The sequence below is a fragment of the Seriola aureovittata genome, chromosome 8, assembly GCF_021018895.1.
Source record: "Seriola aureovittata isolate HTS-2021-v1 ecotype China chromosome 8, ASM2101889v1, whole genome shotgun sequence".
NCBI lineage: Eukaryota > Metazoa > Chordata > Actinopteri > Carangiformes > Carangidae > Seriola > Seriola aureovittata.
In genome coordinates, this window is record NC_079371.1 from 1 (window position 1) to 25,382 (window position 25,382).

The 25,382-nt window shown below is 42.7% G+C and overlaps 3 protein-coding genes across 3 annotated transcripts; 1 reads left to right on the forward strand and 2 right to left on the reverse strand.

Moving 5' to 3' along the window:
• Positions 1 to 2,048: 2,048 nt before the first annotated feature.
• Positions 2,049 to 11,710, forward strand: polr2b (RNA polymerase II subunit B). The gene is made up of 25 exons (XM_056383399.1): positions 2,049 to 2,172; positions 2,876 to 2,948; positions 3,329 to 3,479; positions 3,635 to 3,747; positions 3,829 to 4,048; positions 4,237 to 4,395; positions 4,467 to 4,631; positions 4,752 to 4,948; positions 5,049 to 5,168; positions 5,737 to 5,923; positions 6,149 to 6,292; positions 6,386 to 6,525; positions 6,663 to 6,774; positions 6,920 to 7,074; positions 7,636 to 7,834; positions 7,945 to 8,113; positions 8,398 to 8,494; positions 8,576 to 8,670; positions 8,832 to 9,082; positions 9,915 to 10,004; positions 10,091 to 10,198; positions 10,458 to 10,571; positions 10,920 to 11,080; positions 11,171 to 11,366; positions 11,463 to 11,710. Exons 1-25 carry the CDS (start codon positions 2,154 to 2,156, stop codon positions 11,550 to 11,552), a joined length of 3,525 nt encoding a protein of 1,174 aa, XP_056239374.1. The 5' UTR covers positions 2,049 to 2,153; the 3' UTR covers positions 11,553 to 11,710.
• A 1,696-nt stretch (positions 11,711 to 13,406) lies between these two features.
• igfbp7 (insulin-like growth factor binding protein 7) lies at positions 13,407 to 17,547 on the reverse strand. The gene is made up of 5 exons (XM_056382724.1): positions 17,042 to 17,547; positions 16,555 to 16,664; positions 14,760 to 14,867; positions 14,481 to 14,607; positions 13,407 to 14,034 (listed from the first exon to the last, which is right to left on the reverse strand). The coding sequence occupies exons 1-5, from the start codon at positions 17,475 to 17,477 to the stop codon at positions 14,012 to 14,014; spliced, it is 804 nt and encodes a 267-aa protein (XP_056238699.1). The 5' UTR covers positions 17,478 to 17,547; the 3' UTR covers positions 13,407 to 14,011.
• An 849-nt stretch (positions 17,548 to 18,396) lies between these two features.
• LOC130173444 (cytochrome c oxidase assembly protein COX18, mitochondrial) lies at positions 18,397 to 25,355 on the reverse strand. The gene is made up of 7 exons (XM_056382723.1): positions 24,511 to 25,355; positions 23,729 to 24,161; positions 20,970 to 21,070; positions 20,699 to 20,853; positions 19,666 to 19,781; positions 19,484 to 19,591; positions 18,397 to 18,901 (listed from the first exon to the last, which is right to left on the reverse strand). Exons 2-7 carry the CDS (start codon positions 24,134 to 24,136, stop codon positions 18,740 to 18,742), a joined length of 1,050 nt encoding a protein of 349 aa, XP_056238698.1. The 5' UTR covers positions 24,137 to 24,161; positions 24,511 to 25,355; the 3' UTR covers positions 18,397 to 18,739.
• Between the last annotated feature and the right edge of the window lie 27 nt (positions 25,356 to 25,382).

A 25,382-nucleotide genomic window follows, 5' to 3' on the forward strand; every position in this document is an offset into this window, starting at 1 on the left:
CTGGAGAGAAATTGTGTTACTTTGTGTAAATTTAAATTTAGTTGGGAAGAACACTCAAAGAAAACAGGTTTATGGTTTTCCCTTAAGCGTTGGGGATAGAAATTGAAAATGAATTTATAGGTTCAACAGATCAATTAGGTTACGTTTTCTTTAATTCTGTCATTATACGTTTCTAAAACATGTAGAAAATGTCTGTTTCATACCCTCCTGTAGAGGCTGGATTTATCCTCCGCATCTAAAAAAGACAGTTAAGTGAAACAGGTTAATTACCCAGTGTATTATATTTAGTCTGACCTGGACTGTTCACCTGACTTTGTAAGTACATAAAATGGGAGTTACTGGAATACAGTTGCCTCGGTCAGTTAGTTAGTTAGTGTTATTGTGTGGTACTTTTAGTTAAGTAAAGGATCTGAATACTTCTGCCACCACTGAAGCACACACAACACAAACAAACTAACTGATCAAGGTAGCGGTAAACAGTAACCGCTGTGAGGTAAAATTACCATATTTGTGAATTGTGTCTGGTGACTTTGAATAGAGCAATACAACAGTTGATGAACAGATATGATCTTAGTCTTTAATAAAAAGGTCTATCTCTGTAGGAATCCCTGTTGACATTGCAGCAGCTATTTCATGTTGCTTGATGATAAGGAAGCTCAACAATTACAAACTGAGCGGACAGGTTAAAATGTATATTTCACAATGAAGCTAAGTTTGAAAAAGTGAAGAGCTGCTTTCATTGTTGTCAAATCAGACCCTGTTAATACACCTGACCGTATTAATACACCTGACCCTGTAAATACATCAGACCCTGTTTGTACACCTGTTCTGGTCCAGTCTTACCTGCGCAGAAGAATGCAGCCACACAAATGAAGAGAAGAGTCCTGCTAACCATCCTGGTTGGAAACTCAGAATCAAATGAAACTGTCTGAGAGGAGCTTGAATCTTTTCTGTCGTCTGATTGGCTGCTGATGTGTCTGTGTGCACACACTCTGTGTTTGTGATGTTTGCCGTTGGTGTGCTGTCGTCATATAGAGGATGGGCTCTGTGTTGTTGTCTGCTGTCCTTTGTTCAGGCTTTAATCTCGGGATCAATACTGTCTGCTCCAACATATCGCTGACTGAGGGAAAACATCCAGTGACTCCAACACAAACACAACAGCAGAAAAGCAACCAGCTCTATCACGAGTCTGCACAACAACATACACACGAATACAGACATTAAAAGTTGGCAAGCAAAAAGACAACTGCAGAAAAACAAGTTCTGAATACAAAGACATGATCATAATTACACAAAGCAAACACAATGTTGGCCTACAGCATTATAATCATAATTATTGTAAACTTTAAATTAATACTAATGCTGTTCTAAATGCTTTACATGAAATGATCTGAAAACATTTAGACAAATATATGAATGACAAGGTGGAAAACACCAACAAATATGGTAAAAGATGGTGGGGGCGGGGGGGGGGGTGTTAATGTTTGAGGACTGACTTTATCAATGACCTAAGGCTTCTTCATCTTTGCTCGAGATTTTCCATGATAAGAACTCATGATCCAAACTGAAGAGTTTCCTCTGCGATCACAGTTCAGCTGTCAGCATGAACTTTTCTTCATTTAATGTTTATTTTCTTCTATTTTCTTCTATTTTATTACTTTCATGACACCAGAAAAGTATATGGTGTGTGATAGGAAATATAAACACAATAATCATTATTCTCTTATCACCATTGACTGACATGGATTTACCAACAGATAACTGATTCAATAAAAGATCACTAAAACATACACATCAAACATCAGACAGTGGTTACCAGTTCGAGCTTTATGAAACCAGTTATTATCATAATTATTTATGTTACAGATCAACTCTCCCAATGCGTCTAATTTATATTTATATATGTGTTTATCTATGTACACAATTTACCTATCTACAGTGTCAGCTGGTTCAGGTATCAGCTGGTTAAGGTAAGGGCTGCAGTGTCGTGATGCAGACTTAGGAGGGCAGCGGCGCGTTATCTTTGCGTCCGGCCCCACTAAAGAAGAAGAGAGAACCGGAAGTGTAATTTCATTTCCGGGACGCGCGGTCTTGTCGTTTCGTAGTATTGGAGTGTTCATTTAGTCGATTTTAATATTTCCCGGAGATAAATCATGTACGATCAGGACGAAGGTGAGCCACAATTACCTGCACAACCTGTCACTCAACCTAATCGACACCCAGGCTGATTACACTTTATCAACACAACATTAGCTTCTTGTTAGTTAGCGGTTAGCTGCTATTGTTAGCCTCTCCTCTGAAAAGAGATGAACACATGCTAACGTCGGTAACACCCAAAACACTAACGTTAGCTTCATCTGCTAGCGGTAACCAATTACCAACATGCTAATAACAGCTAACGGCGCGGCACTTTGTTTCAGCTAACAGGCTAACAGTCTGATCAGATGCTGCTGTTATTAATACACATCAATTAAAATACACACATACACGTTAAAGTACACATAATGAAACTCACAAACTGTAATGAACGAAGTACTCAGTTCCAGATACTACAGGAAAAGAACAAATACTACAGCGTTCAAGTATTAAATACACAACGTCAAGTAAAGTGTTACTGCAGTAAAAGTCCAGAAATATCATCAGCAAACAGAAGTTAAAGCTGCTAGAATCAACATGTCTCTGAATCAGCACAGTGAAGCTAATGTGTTGCTGTTAGTTAGTTGGTGAAAACTTTACTGTTCACATTGTGTAAAATTATACTCAGTGTCAACAAACAGCAGAAACCAAAAAACATTCTCTGAGCTGGGGGTCAGCCCACTGATATTGATCACTCAGATATTCATCAGTAAAATGATCTCAAATTTTCCTTTGTCAGATAATCAATACGATGAAGATGAGGATGAAATCACTCCGGATTTGTGGCAGGAAGCCTGCTGGATCGTCATCAGGTAAACTCACCTAGATCTCACCTCACCTGTGTCAGTGTACTGAAGAGAAAATCCTTGTAATAATCATTAATATTGATATAAACTGTAACAGATTGTTAATTAAGCAATAAGACATGCTCTCAGTGAAATGGACTCTGCTGATGGGAGACACAGACACGCAGCACACTCGGGCACAGAGAGGACCAGTAAAAACTTAATGGATTTAACAACACATAACCGATTCAATAAAAGATCAATAAAACAAACACATCACACATCCGTTCACAAAAAATGAAAAGACATCAGCAATACAGATCAATTTATTGTCTGCTATTGTGTCCAGGTGAAAGTGGTGTTTAAAGGCTGACCAAGAATGAACAAGATTCTCTGTTATCTTTCAGCTCTTATTTTGACGAGAAGGGTCTGGTGCGGCAGCAGCTGGATTCATTCGATGAATTCATTCAGATGTCGGTTCAGAGGATTGTGGAGGATGCTCCGCCCATCGACCTGCAGGCTGAAGCCCAGCACACCTCAGGGGAGGTGGAGGAGCCGGTGAGCCGCAACACCTGAACCCAGGCTTGGATCATCTAGATCAGGACCTGGTTTGGCTGGTGTTTAGGGAGTTGCTTTAATAGTGTTCAGGGTCAGTGTGGGAGGGTACGGTGACATCACTGTGGCATCACTCTGACACCTGTTTTGTGTTTCAGCCTCGTTACTTGTTGAAATTCGAGCAGATCTACCTGTCGAAGCCCACACACTGGGAGAGAGATGGAGCTCCTTCTCCCATGATGCCCAATGAAGCCCGACTAAGAAACCTCACGTAGGTCTCCTCACTCTCACCTGATCTCACCAGGTCTCTTCATTCTCACCTGGTCTCATCTGGTCACTCCCCCTCCCACAGGTACTCGGCCCCCTTGTATGTTGACATCACAAAGACCATAATAAAGGAGGGAGAGGACCAGTTGCAGACCCAGCACCAGAAGACCTTCATCGGTAAGATTCCCATCATGCTTCGCTCCACCTACTGCCTGCTGAGCGGCCTGACGGATCGAGACCTGTGCGAGCTCAATGAGTGTCCACTAGATCCTGGAGGTTATTTCATCATCAACGGCTCAGAGAAGGTACGCTCTGAAATGGTGCACCATGTGACATCATCCAGCAGCTTTACGCTAAGATAAGCTAAGCTAGCCATTTCCCCCTCCTTCCAGTCTTAATGCTAAGCTAAGCTAACAGCTCCTGGCTGTGCGGACAGGAAAGTGAGATCGACCTGAGCTGGTCTGATGTGATCTGGACTGTCCTGGTTTTTCAGGTTCTGATCGCTCAGGAGAAGATGGCCACCAACACAGTCTACGTCTTCGCCAAGAAGGACTCGAAGTACGCCTACACAGCTGAGTGTAGGTCGTGTTTGGAAAACTCATCCCGTCCCACCAGCACCATCTGGGTCAGCATGATGGCCAGGGGAGGACAGGTGAGTCCTGACGTTCAACTGCATACAAAAATGTTGATTATTGATTTATAAACATTGATTGTATTACTCAGGGAGTGAAGAAGAGTGCGATCGGTCAGAGGATCGTATCCACGCTGCCTTACATCAGACAGGAAGTTCCCATCATCATTGTGTTTCGAGCTCTGGGCTTCGTGTCGGACAGAGACATCCTGGAACACATTATCTACGACTTTGACGACCCCGAGATGATGGAAATGGTTAGTCATCGATCAGTTATTGACTGCGACTTTATTTGTTCAGAGATTGGGCAGTTAACAAACTAGAGGAGAATCTTCAGGTAGTCAGTAATGTCACCTGCGATGGCACGGTGTTTCCAGGTGAAGCCGTCTCTGGACGAAGCGTTTGTGATCCAGGAGCAGAATGTGGCGCTGAACTTCATCGGTTCTAGAGGAGCGAAACCCGGAGTGACAAAAGAACGAAGAATCAAATATGCAAAAGAAGTTCTGCAGAAAGAAATGCTGCCGCACGTCGGAGTCAGCGACTTCTGTGAGACCAAGAAGGCTTACTTTTTAGGGTGAGTCCTACCTCAGATGATACACCTGTACAGGTGAGTCCCAGGTGAGATACAGATGTGTAGTATGTGTGTATCACTGTGTGTATTCCTATGTTTTCAGGTACATGGTCCACAGGTTGCTGCTCGCTGCTCTCGGCAGACGGGAGCTGGACGACAGAGATCACTATGGCAACAAGAGGCTGGACCTCGCTGGGCCACTGTTGGCTTTTCTGTTCAGAGGGTGGGGCTTTTCACTTTCATCACATCTTACCTTTAACAACACACACACCAGAGTTCCCGTGTCATCCATTAAATGAAAATATCAACAGCCAAATAAATAATTAATGGCATTAGTACAATATTATCTGACGTTTTAAATATGTTGCCAAGACAACTTAAATTTGAACTGTGTTTGGTCATGTTATGACGCTCGTCTTTGACATGACAGCAGACAGTTCAGTCGGGCCAACTACTTAACTAGTATTCAAGGCAAATGTTTTAAACACAGACGTTATTATTCTGTGTTTCATTAATCAAGTGTAAACTCTGATATACACGAGTAGAGCACTGAGCAGAGTCGGTTTGTGGTCACATGAAGAAGAACTGACGCTGCTTCTCAACTGTGAGATTCACTGAGAAATGAAAACTATTCATGGTTTTATTTTGAAAGAACCTTCACTTTATGTGTGAAACTTTAGACAGAACTGTAAATGTGAATAGACAGAATATCTATTTGATGTAACATTGAAGTGTAATGAGGTTTAACTGGAGATAAAAAACCTGTGACCTCTTTTTTTCTCGTCCTTCAGGATGTTTAAGAACCTGCTGAAGGAGATCAGGATTTACGCTCAGAAATTCATAGACAGAGGAAAAGACTTTAACCTGGAGCTCGCCATTAAAACCAGAATCATCTCAGATGGACTCAAATACTCTCTGGCCACCGGAAACTGGGGCGACGTCAAGAAGGCTCACCAGGCCCGAGCCGGAGTGTCACAGGTGAGATCACCTGGCTGCAGGCCTCCATGTGAAACAACCAATCACCACACATCGGTTTTTATCAGCTGAACTGAAGCTGAGCAGTGAGTCCTCTCACTGAGCCAGAGATGAGGCTCAGATCCATCAGAAGTTTTCAGACAGATGTTTTGTGAGCTGGTCTCAGTCTGTCTCTGTCAGACTGGATCACGTCCTGAGGTCAGCCTCTGAAAATTTTCCTGTTTGCAGGTGTTGAACCGTCTCACCTTTGCGTCCACTCTGTCCCACCTCCGCCGAGTCAACTCTCCGATCGGCAGAGACGGCAAACTGGCAAAACCCCGACAACTGCACAACACACTGTGGGGGATGGTGTGTCCAGCCGAGACGCCCGAGGTCAAATAAAAACCTCAGACAGTGAATTCTGTTTGTTACTTCAGTGGTTGATCACATTGATCAGTTTATTGATGAACACATTTTGTGATTCAGGGTCATGCTGTGGGTCTGGTCAAGAACTTGGCCCTCATGGCCTACATCTCTGTGGGCTCTCAGCCATCCCCCATCCTGGAGTTTCTAGAGGAGTGGAGCATGGAGAACCTGGAGGAGATCTCACCTGCCGCCATCGCAGAGTCAGTAACTGTCATATGTCAAATTGTCCATCAGCTGATCATCCTTCCTGTGTCTGAGTCTCTGATGGTGAGGACACGAGTGCATGTCCGAAACTCACCTGCGGATGGCAGCATCACCTGTGTTTTCTATGTTTTAGTGCCACTAAGATCTTTGTGAACGGCTGCTGGGTCGGAATCCACAAAGATCCCGAACAGCTGATGAACACACTGAGGAAACTGCGGCGACAGATGGACATCATCGTGTCTGAGGTAACGACACCTTTCACCTGGAATGGAAAACCGTCATATTCATGCTAACAGACAATCATGTGTCCAACATGAGATAAACTATCAGCAGCTGTGTCCTTTAAACAGGTGAATGTCTTGTTTTTCTTGCTGCTTCTGAACTTTTCAGGTGTCGATGATCAGAGACATCAGAGAACGTGAGATCAGGATTTACACAGATGCTGGGCGAATCTGTCGACCGCTGCTGATCGTCGAGAAACAAAAACTACTGCTGAAGAGACGACACATCGACCAGCTGAAGGAGAGAGAGTACAACAACTACAGGTGAGACAGAGTCTGAAGGTGAGACAGAGATGACAGAAGTATTCAGACACTTTACAGGTTCCTCCTTTTCTATGGATCACCTGAGATGTTTTTACACCTTGACTGGAGTCCACCTGTGGACACACCTGTCTCTATAAGGTCAGAGCTCAGAGACAGGATTGTGTCGAGGCTCAGTGTCCTCCATCATTCTGACATGAAGAAGTCTGGAACCAGGACTCCTCTAGACCTGGACCTGGACTAACTGAGACCCCAGAGCCAGACCCTGATGGTTTCTCTTAGCTCCAGAGAAACCTCTACATGAACAACCATCACTGCTTCTCCACTGATCTGGACCTTATGTCAGAGGGTCCAGACGAAGTCTCTCCTCAGACCACAGGAGACCAAACCCTGTCCCCCAACCTAAACTGCTCTCAGACCCTTTGTGGGGTGTTTCTGTACTTTGTTGGTATGCTGGTTGTTGCCCTGATAGTCGTTCCAGTTGATGGATTTCTTTCAATGAATTGTTGCAGTAGATGTTTTCTTGGCTGAACTGTTGTTGTTGTTGTTGTTTGTGACGGTCAGCTGGCAGGACTTGGTGGCGAGCGGCGTGGTTGAGTACATCGACACTCTGGAGGAGGAGACGGTGATGCTCGCCATGACCCCTGATGACCTCCAGGAGAAGGGCGTGGCATACTGCTCCACCTACACCCACTGTGAGATTCACCCGTCCATGATCCTCGGAGTTTGTGCCTCCATCATCCCCTTCCCTGACCACAACCAGGTACAAAGGAGGTCTGGTTTAAAAAGTCCTGGGATGTGTTAATGATGGATGATGTAGTGACTCTTCTCTCAGTGACGTGTTGAAGATGTTGTGCGTTTGTTGTTTATCAGTCTCCCAGGAACACATACCAGTCTGCCATGGGTAAACAGGCCATGGGCGTCTACATCACCAACTTCCACGTACGAATGGACACACTGGCTCACGTTTTGTACTACCCTCAGAAACCGCTGGTCACCACCCGATCTATGGAGTACCTGCGCTTCAGAGAGCTGCCTGCAGGTAAACACACCTGTACAGTCAGACAGTTCAGAGGAATGATGTCAGGAAGTTTCAGGTAGAAAGACATGATGCTCCTCAGGTGTTCAGATGTAGAAAATGAGATTGAGGTCAAGCTAGGTATTTTCCTCTTAGATCAACTGTCAGGTGAGTTTCTATACTTACCTGAAACCAGGAAAGTTAGTTTGTTTACTCTGTGTTTCAGACACCTGTTTGCCCTGCTCACTGATTGTCATGCAGAGATCTTGTTTGTGTCTGTAGCTGAAACTTTGTTTTTTGTTTTTCAGGTATCAATTCCATCGTGGCGATTGCCTCGTACACAGGATACAACCAGGAAGACTCTGTGATCATGAACAGGTCGGCTGTGGATCGAGGCTTCTTCAGGTGAGTCTCTAATCTTCTGACTACACCTGAGTGCTTGTTTCAGTCTGTGGTTTGTCTGACGCTGCTGTTTTCCTCCTGCAGGTCTGTTTTCTATCGGTCCTACAAAGAGCAAGAGTCAAAGAAAGGTTTTGACCAGGAGGAGATTTTTGAGAAGCCGACACGTGAAACCTGTCAGGGTGAGAACTGATCAAACACAGAATCTGCTTCTTAGTTGTAGTCTCAGTTTGCAGTGTGGAATCACCTGTCAGTTATCTCAGGTGTGGTTGCAGTGTCCAGTCACAGATGTTAGTGGTGGGCGGGGTTAAATCACAGTGATAACAAACTGACTCATTCTCAGGTATGAGACACGCCATCTATGACAAGCTGGATGACGATGGCCTGATCGCGCCCGGAGTCCGTGTCTCAGGTGAAGACGTGATCATTGGGAAAACGGTGACGCTGCCAGAGAATGACGACGAGCTTGACAGCACCAACCGCCGCTACACCAAAAGGGACTGCAGCACCTTCCTGAGAACGAGTGAGACCGGCATTGTGGACCAGGTGATGGTGACCCTGAACCAGGAAGGCTACAAGTTCTGCAAGATCAGGGTGAGGGGACACAACACCTGAGACTCCCGACATGACACCTGAGACATTGACTCGACACCTGAGACACACAACACCTGAGACACACGACAACTGAAACACACGACACCTGAGACACACGACACGACACCTGAGACATCGATTCGACACCTGAGACACACAACACATCACCTGAGACACCCGACACCACACACGACACCTGAGACACACAACACCTGAGACACCTTAGACACACAACACGACACCTGAGACATCGATTCGACACCTGAGACACCCGACACATCACCTGAAACACCCGACACCACACACGACCTGAGACACACGACACCTGAGACACACGACACCTGAGACATCGATTCTACACCTGAGACACACAACACATCACCTGAGACACCCGACACCACACACAACACCTGAGACACACGACACCTGAGACATCGATTTGACACCTGAGACATCGATTTGACACCTGAGACACACAACACATCACATGAGACACCCGACACCACACACGACACCTGAGACACACGACACCACACCTGAGACATCGATTCGACACCTGAGACACACAACACATCACCTGAGACACCCATCACCACACACCACACCTGAGACACCCAACACACCTGACACGACTCCTGAGACACCCGACATGACACCTGAGACACACAACACATCACCTGAGAGACCTGACCTATACCTGAGACAACCGACACAACACCTGAGACACCTGAGACGCACGACACTTGAGACACCCGACACAACACCTGAGACACCTGACACTAAGTCAGTGACGTTGGTTTTGAGATGTTTTCTGACGAGCTTCTTCCTCCAGGTGCGTTCAGTCCGGATTCCTCAGATCGGAGACAAATTTGCCAGCCGACATGGACAGAAAGGAACCTGTGGGATCCAGTACAGACAGGAGGTAAACAGGAAATTGATCGACTCATTGATCGTCTCATTGATCATCTGTAAACTGAGTTTGACTCTGGTGTGTGTGTTGTGTTGAAGGACATGCCGTTCACCTGTGAGGGAATCACACCTGACATCATCATCAATCCTCACGCCATCCCGTCCAGAATGACAGTCGGTCATTTGATCGAGTGTCTGCAGGGGAAGGTACTAATCAATCATTCTGTTCTGCAATAATCAATAACTGTAAGGTGACTGATCACAAGGTAATAATCAGTTATTACATCATGGTAATGATCAGTCTCTATGATAATAATTATTATTATAGCAGCTTTTATTTGGAAAGAGGTGGGTTATTGTGCCCCTCTCTGTTGACTTATAGGTTCTCTGCAGCTACTGATCAATCACATATTTATATTGATACATTGACAGAACATATTAAGTATTTTTGCTCGTTTTGTTTCAGGTGTCTGCAAACAAAGGTGAGATCGGTGACGCGACACCATTTAACGACGCCGTCAACGTACAGAAAGTATCGAACCTGCTGTCAGAGTACGGATACCACCTGAGAGGAAATGAGGTGAGCGTGAGGTCACACTGTTCACTTCATGCTAAACACACAAACCCTGCATCTGTTGGTGTGATGATGTCATTTTGAAATCATCAAACAAAGACTGTGTCTGTTTGTATGATGTCACTGTGACATCAGGGTGAAGTCGATTCACGTCCTGAACTTTCAGTCATGATCATCATATTTAACACCATTTAAAATCTTTAACAGAAACACCAGACGCTCTCCCGCAGTGCATGCTGGGATATATTCTGTAAAAATTTTAAAATGAGAAACAGACACACATTTTACCTGAAGAGGTTTCAAACTGCTGAACATCATCATGTCGATGATGATTGATAATTGATCTGTGATCAGGTTCTGTATAACGGCTTCACGGGAAGGAAGCTGACCTCTCAGATCTTCATCGGCCCAACGTATTATCAGCGTCTGAAACACATGGTGGATGACAAGATCCACTCGAGGGCCCGGGGCCCCGTCCAGATACTCAACAGGCAGCCGATGGAGGGACGATCACGGTGAGTGACACACCTGTCTGAGTCACCTGTCTGAGTTACCCGTCTGTCACCTGTCTCTCACCTGGCTGTCTCCCACTTGTCGTTACTCAGTGATGGCGGTCTGCGGTTCGGGGAGATGGAGCGTGACTGTCAGATCGCTCATGGAGCGGCTCAATTCCTCCGAGAGCGTCTTTTCGAGGCGTCTGATCCTTATCAAGTTCACGTCTGTAACTTGTGTGGACTAATGGCCATCGCCAACACACGGACGCACACGTACGAGTGTCGAGGCTGCCGGAACAAGACACAGGTAAATATCATCAATAACCAGTCACAGTGAGACACAGGTAAACACCATCAATAACCAATCACAGTGATCAATAACATTTGTCTCTGGTGGTTTCAGATCTCTTTGGTCCGGATGCCGTATGCTTGTAAACTTCTCTTCCAGGAGTTGATGTCGATGAGCATCGCCCCTCGTATGATGACATCATAGAGTGGCTCGGCCTATCAAACACCTCCCTGCAGAGTTTAAGTGTGAGATCATCAGCAGGAAGTGAAGTTTAAGTTTAGTTTAGCTTATGTTTTTACAGTTTCATGTTGTCGTCTCACTTTGTTTTTGTAAAAGTAGAATAAATCGGATTTTCTTGGTCACGAGTCTGTTCTTGACTCTTCATTAGTTGCACTCAAACAACAGACAATGTCAACAGACAGGCAGGTATCAACATGTCTGTTGACATGTTTGTTTTTTCTTGTTGACAACAGAAAAAAAACAGACAACAAGACGTGAAAAGATAACACGTCAAGAAACAGACAACATGGTAACAAATGACACGTTAACAAAACAGGCCTGGAACTACGACACATGTAACTTTAGTTATCTGGCTTGAATGAACCTAACATTAACCTGATAACCTGTACTACGAAGCTGGTTATCAAATGGCTCAGTTAACTCTGGGTTTACCTGTCCGTTTAGTTAGTTATAAGCAACATGAAGTTCTTAATATGATATGAGTAGACACACTGATACTTGTCGGTAAGTTCGATTATAGCAACGTCCAAAAGTGATATTCAACAAGGTAAAATGTAAACAATATGATCAGATGACTGGAATTAAAAAATATTATTTCCATGTCTAAATGTAATTTCTATTAAAGTCAGACTAAAGATATATTGTAAATAAGTGCATGAATTGTCATTATGTTTGAGTATTAATGCTCTTGTCTGATGATGAACAAACTAATGAACATGTGGTGCAGATAAAACAGTTAAAGTTAATGTCAGACTGTTTCTGCTGCAGAGAGGAGAGGAAGACGAGAGGACTAGTTGCTGTCTGATGAGTCAGTCTGGTTTAGTCAGGTTTAGTTTTTATCTCCAGTTGTCACAGTCTCTTCATGTTCTGAGCTGCAGTGATGAAGAAGAGAGTAAAATCATCTACACTGTCAGGAATCCTGTCGATTAAAGAATATTTGTTCAATTAAAATGAAGCTATAATAGTTATTGTATATTTATTTAGTGTGATAAACTGTGAATTCTTTAGAAGTTTTGTTTTAAAAACCAGACTGACACATGGAAAGACTCAAACAGGAAAACTATTCCAGTGATTTATATTTTATATCTAGTGCTTGTTATTATTGATCACTTTATTGTGAACTCTTTTGTCCCTGTCAGGATCCTGTAGGGATGATGACTCAGTTATTCCCATGATTTGATTGGTCATTAGTTTGGCTGTTGACAGCTTTTGATCTGATCCTCTGAAGTTAACCTGCGCCGGAGCAGGTTAGGAGTTCAGCGTAAGTTACCATGGTGATTTACCTCAGTTACAACTGAACCACCATCGTAGGACGGAAAACCCAGAGTTAAACAGGAAGTTACTGGTACTACTACCACTCACACAAGTACTACCACCACACTATAAGAATACTCCTTCACCAGTCAAAGTCCTGCATTCAGTGTTGCTTCAGTGAAAGTATAAGTAGTAGTGAAAGTATATTCAGGAAAATGTACTTCAAGTATTAAAATAAATACTCAATATACTCACGACCAGATCAGAGGTCAAAGGTTGCGTGAGACGTGATTCAGTTTAACTGCTGAATTTACACTTTGACACTTTATTTTGCAGTAACATCACTAATAATGTATCAGGAGGTTTTCTGGAAAAAGCTCTTTCATGCAAACAATAATTAAAATAAGGGTTCAGTTCAACATGTACGGAGAATAAAAGTTTTTCAGTCAAAGAAATTCAGACATCCCTTGAATATTTAATCATAAAATGTTGTTTCCAGAAAACCTCTCAGAAAGTGAAAATATTGATTATTGATCAGTTTCACGCAATAAAAATGACAAAACATGACAGTGAAGGACATTTTATTTTATTCAGAGAAAAACATGAAAATATTTTTCATTTTCCACCAAGAAACAAACTGAAGTTCAGAGGAAAGAGTTTAATGTTCACGTCAATTCAGAATTGATCAATAAAGTTTCAGAAATAAACTGTTCAGATCAATAAATTTATCAGAAATAATAAAAACAAAACGTTTGTTCTCCGTCAACGTGAAAACATTCAGACACATCAGTGAAGCATCCGCGCTGTTGCCATGGTGACCTGTATCAATGAATTAATCTTAAAATCAGATTAAAGTCTTTCCAAAATAAAAGCCTGATTGACTTAAATTGCTGCTCAGAGGGAAAAAACGATGAAATATAAAAGTGTAAAACATTAAAAGAAGAAAAGTTTATTTTAACAAAAAGTTTGAATCCAGATGTTTCGTCAGTTGAAAGCAAGAAGAAAACCCTCAACCCTGAATCTCACCTCTAAACTTAGAACGAGTAAACAACAAAGTTGCAACTAAAATTCTAAATAAAGTTTCAAAGAAAGAAAATAAGAAAATTCAGTTTTAAAGTTTAAAAAATGTTTCCTGTGAAGATCGTCTTCATTGATCTCTGACCAGCTGATCACAGTTCATCTTCCTTCGTCACTGAAAGGAAATGACATCATCAGTCAGAGATTTTTATGTGAAATTCAAATTATTATTTCCTATGAATGTACCTCTCTCTTTTTTTTAATTAATATAATTTATAGATTATTACATTTATAATACTTAATTCATATAATTGATGTGAAAATGTTTTTATTCTATGCTCTTAGATTAATGTGGAACGCTTTTAATGTTGACGTTTATTCTTCAAATTTAAAGGTCTCAGCATATTTTACATTACCGTGATGAGTTCAGGGAGTGTTGGTATTTTCTAAATCAGTAGTGAGATCAATGATATACTTCTTCAGTTTCTTCCTCTTCGTCTGACTTTGTGTTTGTTTATTTATTTTTTATCACTGATTTTTGGTTATGTTGTTGGTATCTCTCTACAATGATGTTGTTTAATTTGTCGTATTTGTGACTTTGTGTTTGTTTTTTGTCAATACCTGTCTTGACGATGATGTCATCGATGGACTGGACCAGGTGAATGGCTCCCACAGCTGAAGCTTCACCTTTAGAGTTCGTGGCATGACACTCATACGATCCTTCTTCTTCTTTGGTCAGAGGAGAGATCTGAAATAAAAACAGCAGATCCTTCTCATCGGTCCAACAGAGAGCTGCTGTCATATCATGTACACTATATATATATATATATATATGTGTGTGTGTGTGTGTGTATAATGTATATATATATATGTGTGTGAGTGTATATATAGATCACTGACCAGCACCCAGCCGGTCACTTCATGTTTCTCTGGTCCTCCTCTGGTCTGAATTGCCAGATTGTCTCTGTCTCCAGGAAGAAGCTCCATCTTCTTCTTCCCATTGAGGACCTGAGGGAAGACACCGAGCATCATCATCATCATCATCATCATCACAGGCTGTATCTCTGACTTGTGTATAATATTTCTTTTTCACAGACAAATGAACAGTTGTGTTCACTCACTGTGTCTGTCAAACAGTTTCAGACTAAATTAAAGCGTGAAGTTAATTTCTTCACATGTAACTGATCCGAGATGCTTCATATTAACAGACAACTGTCAGTCACTAAATATAATCTGAGCTTTACTTCGTTATAATTCATTCACTGAATCCCTGTTAGAGTGAAGTGACGACCCACTGAGGGCCCTGAGCCTCAGGTTGGACGCTACAGTTCATCAAGTGATCTGCGCTCTGCTGGAGGCGGGGCCTCATGATGATGTCACTTGTCTGTTTTACTTTGAAGTTTGTTACCTTCAGACTCGTCAACCTGCTCGCACTCGCCCTCGTCCTTCATCTCTGACGGGATCAGAAACAGGCTGCAGCTCGTCTCTGTCTCCTCCACAGCTCAGTGAGTTCAAGCTTCAGCAGAGTCTGAAGCTGCTGACAGATGCACTAACACCTGAACACACCTGAACACACCTGAACACACCTGCACATACCTGAAGACCTGAGGCTGGAGCTGACATATGAGCTCATATCAGGAAAATTTCTACATATACATTATTTTTTCACCTTGTTGATCTTAAATTAATAAAATGTTCTCGACTTTTTTTCACTTTATTAGGAACACCTGGACCTGTATCTGAAGCTGCTGATCTCCTGGATTTTCACTCACAACACATTCTAGAGTTTTTACATCCAGTGAGCAGCAGCTCTGTGTTGATAAGAGAGGTCAGATATCTGATAGTTGTTGCTGAACATGTTCATCCTTCATGGCTCCTTCCAGCAGGATCAGGCTCCATGTCACAAACTGGTTTCATCAACATGACAGTGAACTTCTGAGTCCAGACCTTTAATCAACACTTCTACATTAGATCTGATCAATGTACATTTATTAACATGAACCACAATCCTTTAAGTTTGCAGTAATTAAACCTCTGGATCCAGATGTTTCTCTACATTTATATCAAACTGCTTCATGTCCCTAACTTTGTATTTTCTCTCCTCAGATACTGAGTCTGGTACTTTAAAGGAGTTGTTCCTCTCTTATGGTTTCTCTCTATAATGTTCTACGGTCTGGACCTGACTCTGTGAAGATAATGTCTGTTATGATTTGGTGCTATACAAATCAAGTTAAATTGAAGTGGATGTGGTAAAACAGGAGGATGTGATGTAGTTAACATGGAGCAGAGTCTCAGAGTAACGAGGCCTGACCCAGTGTCAGTGTTCCTAATAAACTGCTCCCTAAGTGTACATATACTGTTGTTTATAACCAGCAGACTTCACTGACATTAAATGTTACTGGAGAGTGGAGGACTTTCTGTCCTCTGGTTGATTTGTACAGGTAGTGTCTGGAGTCCAGCACGAGGTTTTCAAAAAAATAAAAGCTCCTCCATCGTTCAGTTCAGTTCAGCTGAGATTTATTTCCTGTTTTTTATTTTTAGGTGGAGTCCCTGCAGACTTTTATTGTCTCAACAAACACTAGCAGGAAACAGGAAATCAGCAGAAACAGGAAGAGGGAGAGTGCAGGCACTGCAGCTCAGAGAAACACCAGCACATATTCATGTTCCTATCAGGTTTAAACTGGGACTCACTCACCTTCTTCCATGTGAGAACAGGTGTGGGTACGCCCACCGCCTCACAGCTCAGGTACACCTGAGAGCCGCTCACATTGTAGACTTCACCTGGAGGAGTGACGATGACCGGAGCTGCAGACAGACAGACAGGTAACAGACAGGGTTAAATTAGAGAAATTTAAATAAAGTTTAGTTGCAGAGACTCAGGGTGCAGCAGGATGCAGCAGGTCCCAGGAATCAGAGGAATTCAGTTTTCTCAGAGGGTTTTCATGTAGAAAGGAATTTGGTGATTTCAGAGGGATCATGGTGGATTATCAGAGATCAGAGCCTGTTCTTGTCAGACCATCAGCAAGGCGGGAACACAGTTCATTGATCACTGATCACTGATTCTCATCAATACTGCACACTATCATTTTCTGATCAACTCTTTCTGTCACACTGACACACCTGTGTCCGGTCTGCCTGACCTCACCTGTCATCAGCAGTCTCACCTGTATGATGTCACTCACCTGTGGCGCAGCGGCCCTTGTTCTGGACGTTGATGGGTTCTTTCCCTTCGCTCTGGCCTTTCAGGCTGGCGCTCTTCAGGGTGCAGCCACTCTTGTACGTCACCCCGTCGGTCCCGCAGACCTCGTAGTTGGTTTTACAAACGCAGACTCCTAGCTTGTTCTTCTTGTCCTCATCGCTTTTGACGCACTCCAGTCCAGAGCCGCAGCGGCGCGCTGCCGCGCGGCGGCCGCCGCACAGCTCTCCCTCCGCCGCGGCGCAGACCGAGCAGCAGCCGCAGGAGTCCAGCAGAGAACCGGCGGCACAGCCCTCCGCCGGGAGAGGAGCGCACTGAGCCGGGTCACACTGTCCGCAGCTCGAACCCGATGAGACCCGGACCGAGAGCACCGGGAGGGTCGTGAGGACCGGAAGCAGACACAGAAAGATGAAAGACTTCATTGTTGTCTGATGGAGATCTCTGATCTGGACTCTGTGACAGTCTGTAACAGTCTGAGGTCTGATCTGCAGACTGAGCTGTTAAAAGCTGCAGACTCCGCCTCAAACCCAGAACTGATCCCAGTCACAGACCAGGAACAACTGAATACTAAAATTAGTACTACTAGTAGTACTACTAGTAGTACTACTGCTATTACTAATACTACAATAATAATAAATGAAAAGATTTGGATGATAAAAAAATGAAATCAACATTAAAAGTCCAGACTTAATCTGAGTTCAGTGAAGAAAATATTTCATATATATTATATATATATATTCAGTGTTTGAACTGATGTTTTTAATAAAAACTGCTGCAGGTTTTTTTAAAATACTTTCATTAATATACAATTAGCTTTAAGCAAAGGGGGTTGGGGGTTGATTAGGTTGGGGGAATTTAAAAATTTTTAACAATAAATAACTGAAAGATGAGATTTAGTCTTTATGTCAAACTGGCGGCATCATCCAGGACGTGTTGTATCTGTTCATTATTGAATCAGGGTCAATGAATTTCTGTAGAATATCATGTATCATAAATGGAAACAACAGTTAAATGATGTGATCAGCTGGAAGAATGGGAAACTGCTGTGATTCAAGTTTTATGAGTTCTTCCTCTAAGATTGTAAACAAACATATAGCTGATTCATTAAGTCATTTTAAATTTCAGAGACGTTTCACAGGTGTTAATTCTATTGTAATTGTATCTAGATATAATTTTAATATAAACATCTCTAGAGGTGGTTTAGTCGATCGGATCACAATCCGTCCTCAATCCATTTTGTGTGCATTTGACCAAAACACATTTTAATGCCAGGTGTAAATGGAGTAAGAGATGTTCAGGAGATGTTTCAAAGACATTTCAGACATTTAGGAGACGTTCATGGATGTTTGAGGGCTTTATAAAACGGCAGGATGTCAATTGTCAGCTGGTCGGTGGGATAAAAACAAACAGGAAATATCCCAGAGTCAGAGGTCACATTTATTCTTCCTGTTATTGTTCAAACTCTTTTTGGTTCAGTTCTTACAGAGCAGGATTTAACTGCAGAGTTTATTGTAATATTATGAAATTTTAACAATGAGTATTAGAGTGTTATGAATGTTCATGGATAATAATTTAACAAGAGTTTGAATGTTTAAACCATAAATCACATGGAACAGGTCTGAGGCACACTGATAGAAAACATATATACAGCTGAAGTACTTTATATTTGAAGTAGTCTGTGTATTTATTTGTAGTATTTGCTGATGAATGCAGACAGCAGGTCTCTGTATGGAGAGTCTGAGCGAGCAGTTTGGAGTTTGAGGATTTTGTGGATCGCAGGAGAACGAAGGAGAAGGTTGTGACTGAATCCCAACAGACTGGAGGTAAACCAGTACAGAGCCATGGACTGGAGGGGGGGGGGGGGCAGAAACAAAAAACAAAGTGATGTTAAAGAGTGAGAGACACCATACAGGAAGAGCAATTCAAAATAAAATACAAAGTAAAGTAATAAACTATCAGGTCTCTACAGGTCTTATACAGGTCTGATTCAGGTCTGGTTCTGGTCTGGTTCAGGTCTAAGTCACTGTAAAGACTTTTGTCCTCCATCAGAAACATGTCTTCAGAGCTGCGGGCCCTGGTGCAGGTCCTGATCTCAGAAAAAACATGTCTGTATGTGTTTAATCTGATCAACATGTGACAAACACGCAACACTGAGAGGAATGTGAACAGATCCCAACATGTAAACCTGCATTCCTTCTGCACCTGAACTTGAACCTGGATCCACCCTGAGACCTTCAGACTCAATCTTTCACAGATGAAGCACAGAAGGTCTGAAACATACTGTTACTATAATAATAATAATAAATACTAATAATGTTACCATTGCTGGAAGCACGAGCACACGTCACTAATTAATCTTCATAAACCTGCTGATTCAATGACACTGTAGAGGAAATGGTGAAAAGTGAGGGACCGGCCTTCTACTCACCGAGGGGACGGTAGCAGCGATGGGGATCATCAGGACTGAGAATCCTCTGATGAAGTTCAGGACCAGCTTCTGGAACCGAGTCGGACTGACTCTCTGAAGAGAAAACACCTGAAGAAGAAGAGGACAGGGAGTTAGACATAACATCATAGGTCAGGTGATCACACCCCTGCTGACAGACTGACCTCCACAATGAGAAGGTTGATGAGTCCCAGACAGACCGGCAAGATCCAGGTGGAGTCAGGTGAGGTGAGGTCCGGGAACCACAGAGCGCCCCCTGCTGCCAGATCACACTGCAGCGCTGCACAAATAATACACAGGTTAAAGTCCTGGACCAGGACTGATCCAGAGTCCAGAGGCCTGGACTACAGAGCAGGTTCAACAAATCCAGGATAACTTGTCTTTATCTGGTTAAACTGAACTTGACATTGTCCTGATAACCTGTACTATGAAGCTGGTTATCACCTGGTTCAGGTAACTGGTTTACCTGTCCAAATACAAGGTTGTTCATGTGACAGAGGAAGAGTTTTAATTACAAACAACATCATCAGAACCATGAATAAAGTATGAATATGGACCAGTCCTGGATTAGTCTGGCAGAAGAAACACTGACACTTGCAGGTAAATTCAGTTATAGTGACATCATCATGTGAAATGTAAACAAATAATAATTTGACTGTAAATAAGATCATGAATCATCAAGTTCCTTCTTTTGTCTGATTAAGAACAAACTGTTTGAACATGTGATGAAACAGTTTAAGTGAATGTCAGACTGTTATTTATTATTTATTACCAGACCAGTTATTATGGAGTTATTAAGTGATACACTCTCCTCTGTTTTAAAACCATTCACTGATCAATACAAATATCAATACTGATCATTATTATTGATCACTTTATTGTAAACTCTTTTGTCCCTGTCGGGCTCCTGTAGAAAGATGAGATTCTAGTCACAGTGTTTCCAGTGATCTGATTGTTCAGTAGTTTGGCTGTTGACAGGTTTTGATCTGATCCGGAGCAGGTTAGGAGTTCAGCATCAGTTACCATGGTGACTTATCTGGTAACAAGCTAACCACCGTCGTAGGACTGAAAACCCAGAGTTAAACCTGAAGTTACCTGATGACCTCAGATCCTGATTCATAGTACAGACCTCAGGACCAGGACTAAGCCAGACTAATCCATGACTGGTCCAAATTCCAGTCCACATTCTGTCCTTACCAGACTGATCCAGGCTCAGGTTTCGAAGGGCCAGAGAGAGGCTGATCCAGAGGGGCAGCTGAACCCAGACCAGCAGACTGGCTTTGAAGGGGTGACAGTTGTCTCTGATGTAGAGCTGAGAAACAAGATGACGCAGATTCTTCTGGAAGTGGAACCTGAACAGAGAACAACAACACAAACACCAGACAGCAGGATGATGAGTTTGAGGAGATAGAGTAAATTAAGATAAGAACCTACTGACAGAGGTTTTTTTTGTTTGTTTGTTAGTTACCGGCTCTGTTTGTCGGTCCAGCCTCTCTCTCTTGCTCGGACTGAAACTTCGTATCGAAGTCTCTTCGCCAGCTCAGAGATCTCCATCTGCAGCGCCTCCACCTACACATCAGCTGGAGGTTACTATGGTTACCGTGATGGAGGAACAGGTAGTTGTGTGGATGCGAACACGCGAAATAACATGCAAACAGGATCATGTATAAAGACAGACAGCTTCAAGATGTACGGCCAATCGGAAGAAAGTGAGCTGTTAGGGAGGGGGCCCTCTATTTCAGTCAGAGATTGAACCGGGTGATGGGGGGGTGGGGGGTGGGGGGTTCTTCAACACACATGTCTACAAAAAACTCAGTTTTAGTCTAGATGAAGGAAAAAGATGTTTACACATTTAATGTGGATGTCCCTGAGGATGAGAGAACATCTGGAGGAGGAGGAGAGAATCGTGGGAGAGTGTGGCTGATGTCTGCATTCCTGAAATGTTTCATTACTCGGAGGACAAACTGTTTAAACTCACAGTTCAGATTTACAGACATGAGTCACTGACCTCAGTTTGTATATTCACAAGTTTATATATTTACATAATTAAATGTTTGTATATTAGACAACACAACCTAAAACAATATTATGACTTGGAATGAAAGTTTACCTCTGGTTATTCTGTGTTTAAATCTCATGGTAGGACTCAAACCAACAGTGTGTTGATCCGTCTCTTAACTCTTCCCTCCTCTGTGTCTCTCAGCTCTGAGCTCATTGGTTCCTACTGAAGATGTACAGTACTGTGCAAAAGTTTTAGGCAGGTGTTAAAAAATGTTGTAAACTAAGAAAGCTTTCAAAAATTGAAGTGTTAGTTTATTTTCATCAATTAACAAAATGCAGTGAATGAACAGAAGAGAAACATAAATCATATCAATATTTGCTGTGACCACCCTTTGCCTTCAAAACAGCATCAATTCTTCTAGTTTCACTTGCACACAGTTTTTGAAGGAACTCCAAACATCTCGGAGAACTAACCACAGATCTTCTGTGGACGTAGGCTTCCTCAGATCCTTCTGTCTCTTCATGTAATCCCAGACAGACTCCATGATGTTGAGGTCAGAGCTCTGTGGGGGCCGTACCATCACCTCCAGGACTTCCTGTTCTTTACCCTGAAGATAGTTCTTAATGACATTGGCTGTATGTTTGGGGTCGTTGTCCTGCTGCAGAATAAATTTGGGGGGAATCGTACGCCTCCCTGATGGTATTGCATGATGCATAAGTATCAGCCTGTATTTCTCAGCATTGAGGACACCATTAATCCTGACCAAATGTCCAACTCCATTTGCAGAAATGCAGACCCAAACTTGCAAGGAACCTCCACCCTGCTTCACTGTTGGCTGCAGACACTGATTATTGTTCCGCTCTCCAGCCTTTCGCAGAACAAACCGCCTTCTGCTACAGCCAAATATTTCAAATTTTGACTCATCAGTCCAGAGCACCTGCTGCCATTTTTCTGCTGCCCAGTTCCTATGTTTTCGTGCAAAGTTGAGTCACTTGGCCTCATTTCCATGTCGGAGGTATGGCTTTTAGGCTGAAGCTCTTCCATGAAGACCACTTCTGACCAGACTTCTCCGGACAGTAGACGGGTGTAACTGGGTCCCGCCGGTTTCTGCCAGTTATGAGCCGATGGAGCTGCTGGACATCTTCTGATTTCACTAAGTTTCCTTGGCCGACCACTGCGTCTACGATCCTCAACGTTGCTCGTGTCTTTGTGCTTCTTCAAAACAGCACATCTGTGACATGAAACTGTCTTCCACAACCTCACCTTGGTAGCAGAGTTTGGCTGCTCCTCACCCAGTTTTAAGCTTCCTACACAGCTGTTTCTGTTTCAGTTAATGACTGTGTGTCAACCTACATGTGAAACTGATGATCATTAGCACCTGTTTGGTATAATTGGTTGATCATACACCTGACTATAATCCTACAAAATCCCTGACTTTGCAAGTGTACCTGTAAGAATTGATGCTGGTTTGAAGGCAAAGGGTAGTAACACCAAATATTTATTTGATTTAGATTTTTCTTTTGTTCGCTCACTTTGCATTTTGTAAATTGATAAAAACAAACAATTATTATTTATATTTTTGAAAGCATTCTTAGTTTACAGCATTTTTCACACCTGCCTAAAACTTTTGCACAGTACTGTAAATCTAATAAAAACTCATTTACTAAAACATCTGCTCACTGTGGTTTCAGACACATCGGGGCTGAGTGTGTGTGTGTGAACATTTATCAGTGTGTATGTGATGTGTGGCTGCTGAACATCCAGTCTTGGTCCTGGTCCACTTCATCTGATGGATTTACATCAGCCTCTGACGTCAGACGTATAAAAACATCTGATCCAAACATAAATTGCTGTTTGAATGATGTGTTGTTGTTGTTGTTGTTGTTGTTATCATGAAGAGCTGCTGGAGGTTCAGCCACAGCGGGGGCAGCATGTCGCCCCCTGCAGGAAGTGAAGCTCAGCACACTAACATATAACAGCTGAGCTTCTGAATCATTACACATAAAAACATTTCCTCTTTGTTTCTGACAGTTTAATTAATCAATCAGTTAATCACAATCTGACCGATTCTGGGGTTTTAAATGCAGTTTGTATTGATACAAATATTATCAGTTTAGATCAGTGACTCAGAACATTTGACGGATTCTGAATCGTCCTGTCAGACCATGTCAGACCACAGAGTCATCCTGATCTATCAGAGCCCCACTCCACCCCTCCAGACTCACCTTGGAGACGATGACCAGCTGGTAGGCGGCAAGCGGCAGGGTGATGAGTGTCCTGACTGATAACGTTGCCACAGCAATACTCATCCACCATGGCAGCCCGCTCACCTGCTGCACACTCACCAGGAAGTGTTCACACAGGTGAACCAGAGCAGAGTCCGCCAGGCTGCTGTACCAGCCGGATGCACCTGCAACACCAGCAACATCCCCACCACTGACACCTGAGGCAGTCCTGACAAGTGACCTCTGACAGCAGGCTGAAGTGAGTCCAACAGATGCAGGTGCAGACCAGGTGAGACCAGGTGCAGTTGACTTCCTGTGGATCACAGTTGAACAGACTCCTCGAACGGGAAGCTGAGGGAGGCGGAGCTGCAGGAGGCTGGACCTCACTGATCCCCCCACACTCCACATGGTGACCCCCACCTCCCACAAAGTCCTAAAACACAAAGAGACAAACAGGACTGAGTCCAGGTCCCTAAACCTGAGCAGGCCTTTTCAGTACAGAGGCCTGAACAACGAAGCAAGTTCAACAAACCCAGGATAACTTTTAGTTATCTGGCTTGAATGAACCTAACATTAACCTGATAACCTGTACTAAGAAGCTGGTTATCAACACACAGTTCAAACTACATTATGAATAAAAGACTATCTGAGTAACTATCTAATCAATAACTATGTGTACAGATCTGGCAGATCAATAACTATCTAATCATCAGTTATTACAGCACAAACCGAACCAAATTCACTGAAGATCATTCTACTGTGAAAAATAAACCTGAACGAACCTCTGTGACGTCAGCGCTCAGGTGAGGAGTTCCCGAGTTTCAGAGCGGAGGAGAATAAATCACTAAATTCAATTTTATTATTATTCTGTCACCTTCACTCCTCCATCCACCGGCAACTCAGCGTCCCACACATATGACGTCATTCTGTTTACCGCCGTGTGACAGGCAAATGTGATGTCATATAGAGGTCGTTATTTAAAAAAAAAAAAAAAAAAAATTAAAAACGATAAAGTATAATTATTTAGAAAATCTAAAAACGCAGATCATGAGCAGATAATCAGCTGACAGACGGGAATTTACCGGAAACTTCCACACGCCAAACTCAAACCGGAATATGCACAATCGAACTTTCACAATAAAAGCATGAAACCGTAATGCGTAGAAACGGAGGGCAGCGTACTGTATATATGCGTCTTATTAAATGTCATTATGTTGTTTCTTGTATTGAAAAGCTACTGCAAATGGATCAGAATAGTGCTTTTTAAAACAGTTAATAAAAATATGTTCATAACTCCATTAAGCAGACGTTTTATTTAGTGGTCTTTCAAGACAATCAAAGAAAACATAAACATTAAAACTGGAGCATTGGTGAACATGTCATTTGGCTAGGAAGGACAACTCAAACAAAACACCGACATTTACAGCTATTGATCTCAAATTATTCAGGGTTCAAATTAAAAACCCAGAGGTGGAAGATCCTTTACCTCAGTAAAAGTAGTAAAACTACAATTCATAACTCAGTTACAAATTTTTATTTCATCAAAAGTAAAGCACAAGTACTTCGAAATACAACAACTCACGTAACGTATAAGTATCTTGGAACTGTAGTTAAGTGCAGTACAGGACAGCTGAGTTACTGTAATCCTCTAGTC